This window comes from Camarhynchus parvulus, chromosome Z, assembly GCF_901933205.1.
Source record: "Camarhynchus parvulus chromosome Z, STF_HiC, whole genome shotgun sequence".
Classification (NCBI taxonomy): domain Eukaryota; kingdom Metazoa; phylum Chordata; class Aves; order Passeriformes; family Thraupidae; genus Camarhynchus; species Camarhynchus parvulus.
In genome coordinates this window covers 39,637,671-39,652,397 of record NC_044601.1, presented here as the reverse complement: position 1 = coordinate 39,652,397, position 14,727 = coordinate 39,637,671, and the positions used below count along the sequence as shown (strand labels likewise).

The window sequence follows — 14,727 nt, the reverse complement described above, 5'->3', positions numbered from 1 at the left end:
GTTAATGTTTTGTCTTGATGCCAGTTAAGATGTTTCTTGACATATCTTCACCCTACTTGACATATCTCCACCTCCCTGACATCCATCCTTATTGAAAGCTAAGAAAGAGGGTAATAACTTGAATAAGGTCATTTTTGCACAGCAGAAATCATCCTTGCAGCGATTAAAGAAGCATTTTTTTTATTTAAGAGATTTTTCAATTTCTTTGTTTGACTACCCTTCATAGCACCTGCTCAGAACTTAGTATTTCACAAAATTTGAATATGATAATTGTCTTTTTATTTTAGTATTAAATAAATCATTAAATTAAAGCTTCAAGTTTAAAATTTGGAGTATTTAATTTTATAAATAACATTGCTTAGTCACTTACTTCAGCCTGATCTTGAAAATGCCATCTTAAGAACTTTTTCTAAGTGTCTATTAAATGTGATTTTCCCCACTGTTCTTTGTCTGCTTTCAAATGAGTCTTTCTTTGCAAGTAATTAAAAAAAAAACCAACAAACAAAAACCAACTTCACATTTGTTCTGTTTTGAATTCAAGTATTTGTCTCTGACCTTTGCTAAAACTTGTAAAATCACAAGGAGATAAGCATGAAAGAAATCATGTGCTGTTCAAGTACTTAAAGTCCAGAGAAATGCACTGAAGTAGAAAGGGGATTAAGAGAGGAAGGAGGGTGAGGCCAAGCCATTCTGTGTTGGTACAAGAAGGATTAGCAGGCAGACTGAACCAGGAGAGAAATTAGCCCTGCTTATTTCAGGTTAGACAGTCATAGGACGTGCAGAGATAGAACAAGATCTCAGCAGTGGAGAGGTACCACGAAGAGAAAACAGGTACAATGCATAAGGAAATATAGCTTCACTTTATGTTGGAGCTGGCACTGGAGAACAGCAAGAAAACTGAGGGGAGAACAAGATATACTAGTTAAATGCAGAAAAGACATGAACGGCGGGAGGGAAGGAGGGGCAGAAAAAAAAATTTCAGAAAACTGGTGCCTTAGGTTTTAGAACTTTGTGATAGTGAAGCAAATGTGTCTGGCAAGTGTAAAATGTGCATGAACATTTTGGAAGAATTTAGAAGTTAGTAAGCAAATATAGATCTACTTATTTGCTATCTTTCATGCAGATAATGAGAAGAACATTAGTGCCTGTGGTCAGAGTTGTTTGCCTTTTCAGATAGAGTATTGAAGTGTAGAGTTAGAAGGAATTTTCTGGGGTGAAACAGGTAGCCCAGACATTTGTATCACTTGTTTTTATTGTGCTTTCTCTCTCTCTTTCTCTCTCTCTCCATAAAGGGAGCTGGGTGTTCCATCACAGGAGGGGAAATCAGCCAGCTCTGGGAGCAAGACGGCTCTGCCTGACCCGCTGTCATGCGGATCCCCACGCTGCTCCACCTTTCCCTGCTACTGCTTCTGACCATGTTGGGCCAAGTTGGAGCTCAGTTCCCTCGGCAGTGCGCAACTGTTGAGTCCCTGAGGAGCGGCATGTGCTGCCCAGACTATTTCCCTGTGTTTGGGCCCGGCACTGACCGGTGTGGAGTGTCCACGGGACGGGGCCGGTGCGTGCCAGTGATGGTCGACTCGCGGCCCCACGGCCCGCAGTACATCCACGACGGGCGGGATGACCGTGAGCAGTGGCCCATCCGCTTCTTCAACCAAACCTGCCGCTGCAACGGGAACTTCTCTGGGTACAACTGCGGGTCCTGCCGGCCTGGCTGGACCGGACCTACCTGCAGCCAACAGATCAGCATAGGTAAGAGCATCAGAAATATGACATGGAAATTGCTCTTTGTCAGTGCTTGCTTCTAAATGTACCTAATGGATTTGTTCTCTTTAAGGTACAAAATGTCCATTACATTTATTTAGCATTTTAGTATGTTGCTAAAGGGGTTAAGGCAGGTGCTAGAGGAGCTGTTCAGCATGTGTATACATTACTTATACTTACTATCCATTAAAAGCAAGAAAAGAAATTTCCAGTCAATGCATCTAAGTCCATTCAAGAATAGAGCATCTCTATTGGAAAAAAAAAAGTTACTATTTGGATTTAAGAGTAAAACAATGTATATATGCTTGTACGTATGTTTGTGAGTGTGTTTGGGAATAATATGTACCTCAACAGGTTTAATACCTTGCGACCATTTTAGCTGTTCTTTTCATTCAAAGTCCCTTAATACAATTCTAAACTATATACCTGGTCTGGTATATTTTTACTGTCCTGCTGCTGTCAATATCTTTACAAATATTAGTCATGACTGTGGACAGCTCAAATGAATCAGTCCAGGGTGTGGTAAGCCCTTCTTCAGTACTGCAGTTTCAGTTAAGTCTAGCATATCACTAACCAGTTCCTTAATTTTTTTAAAAAATTGTTATTAAATCCTTGCAGGACTGGAAAAATATTGAATATTATAGGGAAATTTAAAAAGACAAACAGGACTGGGGACAGATCCTTGTTCTCATCTGAAAACCATCTGAAAGGACAAGATTTCAATTTTTATTTTTAAATTTATACACTTTTAACTTCAAAGATGCTATTGAAATCCTGTAAAATCCATAATTCCCCCCAAAATGAGCAATGGGTTCTGTTGATATGTTAAACAAGAGCTCTCTAGCACAAATATGCAGTGTTTATTTCTGCAGAAACAGAAATCAGCACTGACTTTTTCACCAGATAAGGGAACATTCCATGGAGGTAAAAGCATGTCCCAGAAAGGGTTAACAAAGGACCGCTTACCAAATCAAAATTTTAACAACAATTCCTTAATAATAACTTCTTGGTGGCTATGGGAAAAATCTTTTATTTTTTTTTCCTATTCTTTGAGCTTCAAGAACTAAGCTAGAAAGCAGAAAGTATTACTTGTGAATTGGGCCTGCTAAGCCAGACTGCACTCTCTGATATTCTGGCCTATTCTATTTTGCAATGATAACAACTCTGAAGACTAATCAAGAGATAAATGTTACACACGAAGTTAATGTAAAAATAGAGACAGGCAAATAGCAGTTTTAGCTAATTTTCTGGAATGTACAACAGCACATTTTACTTTTCTCACATTAAATCATTTACAATGCATTAAAACACCAAATAAATCAGAAACATCATGCATGGTAACATGAGTTTAAAAAGTGTAATTTAGTTTCCTATTATGTTCTAAGTTTCCACGTTGAGGTCACCTCTTTTGCCCATTCACAGATCCATTGGCCACATCTGCTCAGATTTTAGAAACAATTACTGGATTACTGTTAGTAATTATGAAACTGCTATAAAATGCAGTTTGATGTCTTCATATCTTCTCAGTTCATGACTAACTCTAATAATAGCCACAATTTTTTGTTGCGGTTCAGGCATGTACTTTAAAAATGAAAATGTTAAGATGCCTATGTAAATCAAAATTACACGGACAATTAGAGTTCTCCACTTGAAACACTACAAAAACACCACAAATCAACCAACCAACCAACCAAACAAACAAACAAAAAACCAACAAAACTAAAAACCCATCACTTCAGTGATGAGGTTCAGTTCATGTCAGTTCAGTTCTGCCAAACAAAAAAATATGTTTCAGGATACACTGTCCTTGGATGAAATTCATGTTTCAGGAAAGACTTTATTTCAATTTCCCAGAAGCTAAAATATCCTTCACTGAATAATTTTTTTTAGTGAAACATAATTCACTTTTATTCTTCGTATAGATTCATGTTGAAGATCTGTTGCTTCTTGTATCAACATAATTGATCATTAATTTGGACAATGAGTTATGGATTTTTACAGTATTTTTTATAAGGACAATAAGTAAATATTGAATAACAATTGTGACGACTTCTATCTTTATCTTAGTCTAAACTTAGTCAGATATTTTCTCAGACCAGGTGAAAGAAGGACTGAGTTGATCTGAACTCAGCTCTTCATGCTGAAACACTGCTATTTCAACAAGTCAGTTTTCCTCCTTGTTTCACTCTCAATGTGTGGACAATGGCATTTTTTCATTATTTTGAGATACACTGCTAAAAAGGGCTAATATGCGGCAATTGTTAATAAGGTCAGGTTAAAGAGATAAAATAAGAGAGAATCTCAGATTAAAGTGATACTGTACTGTGTGAAATTCATAATAATTCACTGGTGAATCTTCCATTTTTCCTTCTAAGGTTCAAGAATAAAAAAATTAATTCTTCATTAAATTGTGAAACAGAGGGTTTCTGATTATTATAAATTGGTTTATAGCGTTTATTTCTTGTAGAGTACTATCACAGGAAACCTTAAATATATTGGATGAAGTTCTGAAAGCTTTGTATGACAAAGAATAGGTTTTTTTGTCTAGCAGGATAGAAAGACAATCTGTAACAGTACTCTTAAAAGTACTAAAATTGCAAGGATTGGAGCTCTCTTTTAATTTATTTCAGATTTTCTCAAAATAAATAACATTATCTATTTATGCTCAGTGAGTTTCCCCAATAAAAAAGGATTAATATTGAAGAAAAAGAAAAATTACCCAGAATTATTAGGAACACTATAAACAAGTTCTCTGAGATCAGGCTTCAGCGTCTATCGCTTTGGTAACTTGCTTCTTCTGTATTATCACAGTCAGAAGGAATCTTTTGGATCTAAGTGCTGAAGAAAGGAATCGCTTTGTGAATGCCTTACACCAAGCCAAGGTGACAGTCCATCCTGACATCGTTATTGCCACACGAAGACGCGAAGAAATCTTTGGACCAGATGGCAACACACCTCAGTTCGAGAATATCTCCATTTATAACTACTTTGTGTGGTCTCATTATTATTCCGTTAGGAAGACTTTCCTTGGTGCAGGGCAGCAGAGTTTTGGAGGAGTTGATTTCTCTCATGAGGGACCAGCTTTTGTCACGTGGCATAGATACCATCTATTGCAGCTTGAAAGAGACATGCAGGTGAAGCTCCTGTAAATGTTTACTGGTATTTATGCTATGTTTTGTACAGTTAAAGAACTTCACTCCATATTAAGATAGGTAAAAATGACAGCAGCTTTCCCTACATGTTGAAGTGATTCTGCTTCAATTTCAGTAACTCATTTGGTATACAGAATTTAATAGAGCGCATTTAGGCTTCAGACTGTCACTTTTATAGAGATGTTTAAATATACTATTTTAATCACAGCAATAGAAAACATAAAATTTCCATAAAAATCTCATGGAAAAAAAATGTATTCTAGATATAAGACATTTTATTGGACCAACGAAGTTATTTTCAGTGGTGTTTTTAATCTCACAGCCATTATTCTTGAATAACATTAACCAAAGCAGCAGAAATTCTGAAGGAAGTGATAACAGAGATGGCTTACGGATTCAGAACCACATTTAGTTTGTGTAACTGGTTAGAGAAATTAGTATTTTGTTATACCCCGTTCCATAAAGCAATGATTCTCTTTTTTTCCTTCTCTTATGCGGACCTATTCACAAAATGGGTATAGTATTTTATGAACCATCATCCTTCCTAAAAAAACAAGAATTAAGTTTTCAAGGTCAGGACTAAATAGTGTCTGAAATCACTTCAGTGTTTCCACTAGCTTTAATTGCTTTACATCAGGCTGAGGCACAAACTCCCTTCCAAGACGCACATTTGTCATCAGTGGCATTTCTCTAAGTGAAAGCCCTGAGAAGTTCTATCTGTCTGTGATTTAATATATATTCCTATTTATGTCAGTAGACTTGTTCATTAGTCAAAGTAATTTTGCCTCACTAACTCCAGAACTGTTCAGCTCTAACCCGTACTAGAACCAAACGCCAATTGGAAAAGCTGGTACCCCTATTCTTTATATTTCCTTCAGTTCCACAGTTGACCTAGTTATTGCGTGCACTACAAAGACTGTTTTTGCTGACAAGTCATTAAAAATATTTGGAAAACAGGGTCTCAGTGTTAATTCATGTTTCTTACTGCTCACAATATGGTTTTGTGGGAGAGGTACTGTCTTATTAGTGGGGGAGACCTATGATTCAGATCAGTTGTACAGCTATCTGCTCTGCTGAACAAAGGTATCAATGTGAAAAACTACCAAAAGCTTCTGCGTGAATTTTACATAGAGTTCTTCTCTTCTATAAGGCAGGATTCTGACTTCTACTAAGATGTATTTAGCTGGTTTTTAACATTCTTCTAGTAGTAAATATTATAGCTGTCTGTGTCAAACACATAGTAACACCATGTTTATGTGGATTAGAACATGCTACAGGACCCCACTTTTGGACTGCCCTACTGGAACTTTGCAACAGGACAAAATACATGTGATATCTGCTCAGATGACTTGATGGGAGCTAGAAGCAATTTTGATGTCTCTCTTATAAGCCAGAATTCGATCTTCTCTCAGTGGCGAGTGCTATGTGAAAATGTAGAAGATTATGAAACCTTGGGAACCATCTGTAACAGTAAGTATGAATGATGAAAGATATCTGGAGAGAAAATTCTCTTAATAATAAATAAACATAATGCTTTAAATTGCAGTGGCTTTTTCCAGCCAAAATATCTTGAAGTGGTTTTTGAATATTCTTGATCCATGTTTCATCAGTCTGTTGAGATAGTACATATTATCAGAAGCTTGTAGAAGAAGATTAAATGCTTTGCCTTCCCTTCTTATGCAGTAACAATTCATCTCTTGCTCCATAAACAATTACATCTGGCGGTGTTATTTCTTAACTGAAGTTTAACTTTTCTTCTGACTACTCCACTTATCACCTTCGTGCCATTCTGCTCCTAAAATGAAACATCCAACAAATCCCCATAATAACTACGTGTACCATGTTTTGAATGTAATACCACATTCTAACATATCTACCCAAATTAAAAGAATTTTTTAAATACCAGTAAGTTTCTTCATATAAGCATCATCATGGAAATAGGGGCAAAAAATAAGAATCCCACATATTGGGTTAGTAATTTACATAATCCTTTCCCAGCTACTCTATCAGGATGCCCTGAATAATCTCAGCCTAGATCTCACCAGGAAATCACATGAAAGTCTGTAGAAATTTTTTCTAAATCACTTAGAGAACAACAAACTTCAATAAGAAGCTTTTTAAATCCTGGAGGAGAGAACCCAGAACACAGGGTCCCATGAGGATTCTTTGCAAAACACAAGGAATTGACCAGTTCATTCAGTGTGAATGTAATTTTTGAGGGATTTTTTTTCTCCATGATTCAGTCATGAGAGCGATTCATTCTGTGGCCTACTGTTCCACCAACCTTGTTTTCTCTCTTCTTTTCATTTCCAGGTACTGAGGGTGGTCCCATCCGAAGGAATCCTGCTGGAAATGTAGCACGACCTATGGTGCAGCGTCTCCCAGAGCCTGAGGATGTTGCTCAGTGTTTGGAAGTTGGTGTATTTGACACTCCTCCTTTTTATTCCAATTCAACAGACAGTTTCCGTAACACAGTAGAAGGTAAACATGGCAAATAAAAAGACCTGGAACAACTCCAAATAAGTCAGGGAGCAGACTTGCTACTTTTTCCTGTTGCAAGTATGAGTTTTGAGACAGGCTGTTGCACAAGAAGAACACATTGTTCTTATCTTTAAGTATTAGCTCACTATTAAGCAGAAATAAGCTCTATGTAAATTACTTTATAGCTCTAGCTTATGTCTCTTAAAATGCATAAAAGTCTCAAGAGTCTGCTGCTGGTATACTAAGTAAAAACTTCAGGTCCCTGGCACATAATTAGTAAGTTGCCTTTGTTGAAAACACAGTCCCTGCCTGTGGATTGATGCTGCTGCATCCCTAAATGAAGCAAAGAAGGGCTTCTAGCAGTTATTCCTGGATCTGAATTGAAAGAAAGAAAAGAAAACAAAATAAATTGAAAGCTGTGGTAGTACTTAGTGCAATAGTACTGAAATAGCTCTGGGTACAGGATTTACTGCTAGACATGCTAGCCCTACTCTCTGGGACATAAAACTCTTGTCCTTCTATAAGCTCTGCACATTTAAAACCAAACTCTCCAACACCAGAACACACACATACACACACACACCCCCAATAGAAAAAAGAGCCTAAATATTTGATTTATACTGTTCGGACAGCATCCTAACAACTTCTTTTATACCTTAATAATCCAGAGCTTTTAACAGGAAAAATTACAAAATGACGGTTCAAATTGCTGCCTATCAATACCTAGGTGTCCAAACATGGCTTTAAAAAATTAACTGTATGTATCCCTCCCTGGAACATTTGTCCGAAGCTTGAACACAGGAGGAGTTTTCATGATGCTTCAGATCCTAACATTTGACTTGAGGGTTATGAGGTTTTGGGCACAAGCAAAGCCACACTCTACCTTCACTGAAAAAATAAACAATATCAGAGTATGTGAAGATTTCCAGTATGTGTACCCAGTATGCATGGAAGTGATGTATGGAAACCTAACAGCTAGCTTATTAGAGTAAATGTCAAGATACATCTGCTTTAGTAAGCAGTTAGAAAACTCAAGCAACTATTTTAGTATGGTGAAAGGTATTTAGGGCCTAAATATACACCTCTATTTTCATGCTATGATGTTATTTTGGCCATTTCTGTTGTAGAACCCAGCAGCTTTGCAGTCCACATTCCAAGCATTCTTTCATAAAGGCTATTTTAATCTGAAAATTATGCATTCCAGGAACATTTCCCAAATGTCAGTAGCTAGAGAATTAACTACCCACTTCTTTCAAGCAAAGCGACATAACAACATGAAAGCATTTCAGAGAAAAAAAAAGTATTAATCTGAGACTGCAGCTCCAAACAAAATCTTCACCGTAATTCTTGTTTTCTTCTTTGTTTGCATATTCAGGGTACAGTGATCCTTCAGGAAAATATGATCCAGCAGTCAGAAGTCTTCATAACTTGGCTCATCTATTTTTGAATGGGACAGGAGGGCAAACTCATTTATCACCAAATGACCCTATTTTTGTCCTCCTGCACACATTTACAGATGCTCTTTTTGATGAGTGGCTGAGACGGCATTCTGCAGGTAAGATGTTCTCATGGACAGAGGCAGGATGGCTGGTTGTCAGTCTTTGTAGCCACAAAAACTCAGCTCCTTCTTCTGGGACAGCAAGATGCCCCTAAATTTAGGAGAGAGGATTAGAATTTCAAGAGTTATTATCATTAACAAAGACAAGGAAGCTCTCTTCCTCACCCCATTGACATCCAATTGCAGACCACTCTCTGTGAAGGGACCTGGTCAGACACAGTAGCCGCAATTCAAGAAAACAGTATGTAGGAATACACAGAGCAAGGACATTGTAACCCCAGAAGGACATTCCACCAATGTGCGGAGTAAATAACTATTTTCTTCTTGTCAGAGGAAGAACAGATGCCATACACATTCATTTTCACCACCTTTGTTATATACTACCAGCATTCAATAAACATCTCCATATACTTCTAAAGGATAGTAATTTCTGCCCTTGCTTTTTTAATTCCAAAAAGAACAGAAAAAGGTAATACAGGAGAAACTGACAAATAGGGAGAAAGGAACAACAGAAGGAAGGATTTGAAAGGAATGAAGGAAAAGAAAAATAAAGAAGGGAGGAGACTTACATTAGTGGACTAGGGGAGAATTCAATCTAGCCCTGATGTCTATACATCATGCAGCAACTGTATTCCTCCACACAATGCAGCAACTTTATTCTCTTAGGATAATCTATACTCCTCTTCCTTATTCTACAGAAGGCAGCTGTTGCTGCACAACTGAGCCCTCTTTGTGTAGCTTCCACAACCTGCCTCATTGAATTTTCTCACATCAACTCGCAGAATGCAATTGTATCCCCTTGTGGTTCTTACATGATCTATCGCAAGGTTTAGCATCATCTTACCACAAAGTATTTTCTTTCTGTTATGTTTTGAGTTTTGTTATTGTTGTTGCTGGTTTGATTTGGTTTGGTTTGGGGATATTCTGTTTTGTTTTGATTTTTATTTCAGCTGACTTCCTTCTGATTTAGCAAAATGTTACAAAAAAAAGTCCATGGAATTTACATCAACTACCCTCCTGTTCATCACTGCTGAAATCAGGCAAAGCAAGAATGTAGAAAAAAGTCTTTGACATATTTCTCCTTTTCCAAGTGAGAAGAAGCAAAAAGCCCAACACAGGCAAAATTTTTAAAAATTTACTGATCATTTCTGTTCAAAACCATAGATAACACTAGTGGTCTTGGTTTTGGACAGCATAGAGACTCTTATTTTATATCTGCCACATCAGGAAACAAATCCTTCTGGAACAACTGAAAAAGAATTCTGGGGTACTCAAAATCCTTAGTTGGAAAAAAAATGAAGTAGTGCAATTTATTTTGAATTTATTTACAGAAGTGTGATTTGACTTTCAAATATAGATATCTCAACATACCCACTGGAGAATGCCCCTATTGGACATAACCGACAGTACAACATGGTGCCTTTCTGGCCTCCTGTAACCAATAATGAAATGTTTGTTACTGCACCAGAAAACCTGGGATACAGCTATGAAGTCGAGTGGCCAGGTAAACTGTGCAGCCTAGATACTTCCTCTTCTTTTTTTCCTTCATATCTTTGTCTCTTGAAATTTATTCAAATTTCACCAACAATATTTGCTGTCTTTGTAAAGTCCTTTGTCTCCTTTCCTACCTTACTTTCCAGATGTTTGTTTGGGATTTGGTACAGCTACTGGTCAGAGACTGTTCCACCGTGAAGTTCCCAGTACCCACCCTAATTTTAGGAGTTCTCATTTGGATCTTAACCTTGCAGAATGTCTCCATTCCTATGTCAAATAGATTCATAAACTCACCGGAGAGAATGCAAATCCTCACAAACAAGGTGGCAGAAGAAAGGTCCAGAACAGAATATAGACTGAGGCAAGATAGACTAAATCTTCTCACATTTTTGAACAAGAATTATCAAACAAAATTACTTCTACTTCAAAACAGAATTACTTCTACTCCCCAACTCAATGGATAATGATAAATGCTGAGTTCCAGTCTGAACTTCAGGTATTTATCCATATTACTTGACTTTGCTTTTAATATCTTTGCCTTTTGTTTTCCTTCTTTTAGGTCGGGCTCTCCGTGTAACAGAGATGATAACTATTGCAATAGTGACTGCACTGGTTCTTGTTGCAATTATCTTTGCTGCTGCTGCATGTATCGTACGTGTCAAGAAAAACAAAGATGACTTGCATCAGCCTCTTCTTACTGACCAGTATCAGCACTACTCAGATGACTATGATGGCATACCAACACCAAGCCAGTCTGTTGTTTGAAGAGATGGCACTTTTTTGCATCTGAAACTGGGGATCTTTTTGCTTTATTTCATAAATGGTGGTCATCCACCTGCTTTAAAATAAAGAGCATAAACTGTCACCTGTCTCAGTATATTTCCTTGAGGTTTCACTTCCACTTTCATCACACCTAGGCATCAATAAGACCTCTTTGCAATGCTAATTCTATGTTGATTATAATAGAACCTTCCAAGGGTCACTTGCAAGCCTTTCCCATGCATATGTCTGTAAAATCTGGCAAACATTAGTTAACTTGCCAATAGCCAATGTCACCCAACTTCGTCTAACCTTTATACCCAGAATTCTTTCATGAGGTACTTTTGTGAAAAGGTCAAGTCTAGAACATGACAGAAGGAGAATATGAAATACAAGTAAGCACCTTGGCTAGATTAGTAGAATGTGTTTCAAAATAGTCATCATGCCAGACAGAAAGTGACAATGGAATTCTGAGGACAAGGGTATAATTGAAATCCAACTTTATTCACAAAATATAGTTATGAACCAATTGCTGCTTTTAAGTGGATCTGTGAAAAGATATTCATCATCAAAGCCACTCCAGTATTTGGAAACTTCAAACAGATGTTCAAACACAGCTGCCTGCAGGAGCATCCAGTTGAAAGAACAAATGCCAAAAAGCCTTTGCTTAATTTTTATTTCTATTTTTGACACTCGCTCCCTTCCTCACTCCCACTATCCCCACTGCAGAGCATTCTCCCCAGTAATAAAAGACTTCAGTTGTCTCATGCTGGAATTTAAACCCACTCTTGTACTTTGAAAGAAAGCCCTAGACATTAAGCTGTAGAAGAGACTTGGGAAAATAGCCTTAAGCAGCGGTTGTTGAATTAATTCAACATAAGCCAACAGGAGAGCAACAAACTGACACCTGCCTTTACAGCCTGAGGTAGGGCTTGAGGAATCTGGCTTCAAGTCTCACCTCCTCTCTCTCATCCTAACTAGGTACCAATAAATCATCAGTGATGTTTTATTGAATAAAACAATAAATCACCTGTGATGTTTTATTGAATCTAATTTAGCAGTCACTAGTTGACAACAGGGGTGTTCCTGGTTTCAGGCTATTGAATGCACTCAACTTTAACTGAATGCTACATCAAGATGTCCTTTATCTCTCTTCTGTCTAAGCCCAGCTTCACAGAAACAGCAAGTGACTCGGACTGAGCTCCTTCAGTTTGAGGCAGCCCTTCTAGACAAAAGTTACTAGGTAGAAGTAAGGGTCACATACCATGCTGACCTCAGGGGTTTCAGTGGGTACCAGGTGTGCTCAAGGCACACACACTCAGTTGCAAGGAGATACACTGAGAATGATGCAAACAGGAAAACAAGTACTCTTGGCTAGGCAAGTAGAAGATGGGTTATCAACTCAACCCACTTCACCAAGCATGAGCTATGGAGGGCAACAAAAATTTACATATATAACTGATACTGAGAAAGAAAAAATCCACCTCTAGTACCTGTGGCACAGTTAATTAGAAACAGGAATGTTTTGTTGTACTCTTGTGCTCTAACTTACAGTCTAGTCACTAAGTATTTCACATATGCAAGCAACAGCTTATGTTCCAACGTAAATGCCTTTTCCTGCCATTCTTTCTTGTACTGACTGGCAACTTAAGAAGTCATCTACTTTACTGATTTCAGTGGACTAAAGTAGGGTGATCCAACATAGTTTGAATTCAGGTCAAGAGACCTGCTTTTTATTCTTAGCTGTTACTGATCTGATGAATGTTCTTAGCTTGCACATTTTTACCTCGGTGACTCATTTGATTCATTTATAATCTGAGAAAAAATAGAGTTTCCTTTCTGAAGTGCTTTTACTTCAATGGATAAAAAAAGCCATACAGAAGTTTGACAGGAGAAGGAAAATATCAAGGCAAAATCAGATTTTGAGAAGAGGATGTTAGCCATTAAAGCTGTTCAGTCCTTAAAGTAAAAGCATATACTCATGCTTTGAGGAGGGCACAAGTCTTGAGGGTCAGAGATTAAGACAACTGTCTGCTAGTTACAGCTGCCACATCTAAGTGAAAGAAGCAAAGTCAATTTTCATGGCAGAGATAAAACAGAAGGGACAGTACACCCAGGAATTATAGAAGGAAGAAAAGGGGAGAACTGTGTGTTTGACCCATTCTTGCTAATAGTCTCATAATTTCTTCCTTTGGTCACTATTTGCAGAAACTTGAACTATATCTGGGTGTGGACAAGTTCCTGCCATTCATTGAAGCTGCCTGGTTCTTGTTCCCGAACAAATATGATGGGGAAAAAATAGCTTGGATTTGAAATCTGAGATAGCCAGCATATGAAAAAATTAAGAAACAAAAATAAAAACCAGAAAATAGATTGTGTCGTAATTGTAGACTTTACCTTTTCATATGAAGACAAAACAAGTAGGAAAGGTCACAAGAAGAGAGGAATGGAAAATGTGGGAAAAAATAACTGAGAAGTCCAAGGTGCAGAAATTGTGAAACACATGATGTCACTTTCCCCCACGACTTTTCCTCCCTGTTATTTTCCTGAAGGTTTATACATAAAAGAGTTTTATAAAGCAAGTGTAAAGTGTACCTGGAAATGGTACACCTGGAAATGATGAAAACACAAAGCTAAGTTCAGCTGAACTGATGACCATGCCAAAAGGAACCATGACATAAATAGCAAAAAAGTTGGCACCATTAAGGAAAAAGTGATAGGAGTCTCAGATTTGGATACAAGTGCAGTTCTTCAGAGATTTGTCAGGCAGAAACCCTCACACAAATTAGAATTGTGAAATTTATGTAAAATTTGGAGGTTACTGAATGAGAACTGACAATGACACTAAGGGGAAAAAACTCCAGAGATGCAATTGCTGATAGATCCTCTTTCCACAAATAACTATTTGTCTTATTATATACCATATTATTATTCTTTTGACTTATATTGCAGTGACTGTATCACAAAACAAAGCACAAAAAGCAGTCAAAGACACAAACAATTTAGGCCCCTTAGACATCCGCTACAACAGGGGATATTAATGAATTTTACATTAATTTGCCTTCTTAGCTCCCTAAGCTTTGTTTTCAAACTTTATTTCTCTTACACAAAACCAAATTAGTAGATTAGTAGTGAATTCAAATAGTGAAACAGGAATTTGGGTTCCTTGTTTTTTTGTAAGATGATCCATGCTTCTTGAACGTAGAGTAAAAAGCTAATGGAATGACAGATAGAAACTGCCTAACAAGACAGGAATTAAACAATACATCTGCATCAAGCCAGAAGGCAATTTTCATCCAAGAGCCCAAAACTAATCTACGAAATTGTAAGTTCATCTGTAAGGTGTCTGAATAATTTTATCAGGTCACCTGGCATATTGTGCAATTGGGAGTAGAAGTATTTTGTGAGGGATGGAAAGTAAAAACGTTCCGTGCAACTGCAAACTTATTAAATTAAACTCAATAACAGTCTTCAAAACAAACGATGGAAATACAATTTGGATCTAACATGACAGATTTATCA

The 14,727-nt window shown here is 37.3% G+C and overlaps 1 protein-coding gene across 1 annotated transcript; it reads left to right on the top strand.

Moving 5' to 3' along the window:
• Nucleotides 1-1,366: 1,366 nt before the first annotated feature.
• TYRP1 (tyrosinase related protein 1) lies at nt 1,367-11,221 on the top strand. Its single transcript, XM_030968764.1, has 7 exons — nt 1,367-1,749; nt 4,573-4,895; nt 6,179-6,383; nt 7,227-7,394; nt 8,770-8,949; nt 10,310-10,456; nt 11,006-11,221. Exons 1-7 carry the CDS (start codon nt 1,368-1,370, stop codon nt 11,209-11,211), a joined length of 1,611 nt encoding a protein of 536 aa, XP_030824624.1. The 5' UTR covers nt 1,367; the 3' UTR covers nt 11,212-11,221.
• Nucleotides 11,222-14,727: the final 3,506 nt, after the last annotated feature.

Bases quoted from the DNA above. Each gene is read 5' to 3' on its own strand.
- TYRP1 (XM_030968764.1), top strand. From the start codon at position 1,368: ATGCGGATCCCCACGCTGCTCCACCTTTCCCTGCTACTGCTTCTGACC. The intron at 1,750-4,572 runs GTAAGAGCATCA...GTATTATCACAG, and splicing joins CAGCCAACAGATCAGCATAG to TCAGAAGGAATCTTTTGGAT. The intron at 6,384-7,226 runs GTAAGTATGAAT...TTTCATTTCCAG, and splicing joins CTTGGGAACCATCTGTAACA to GTACTGAGGGTGGTCCCATC.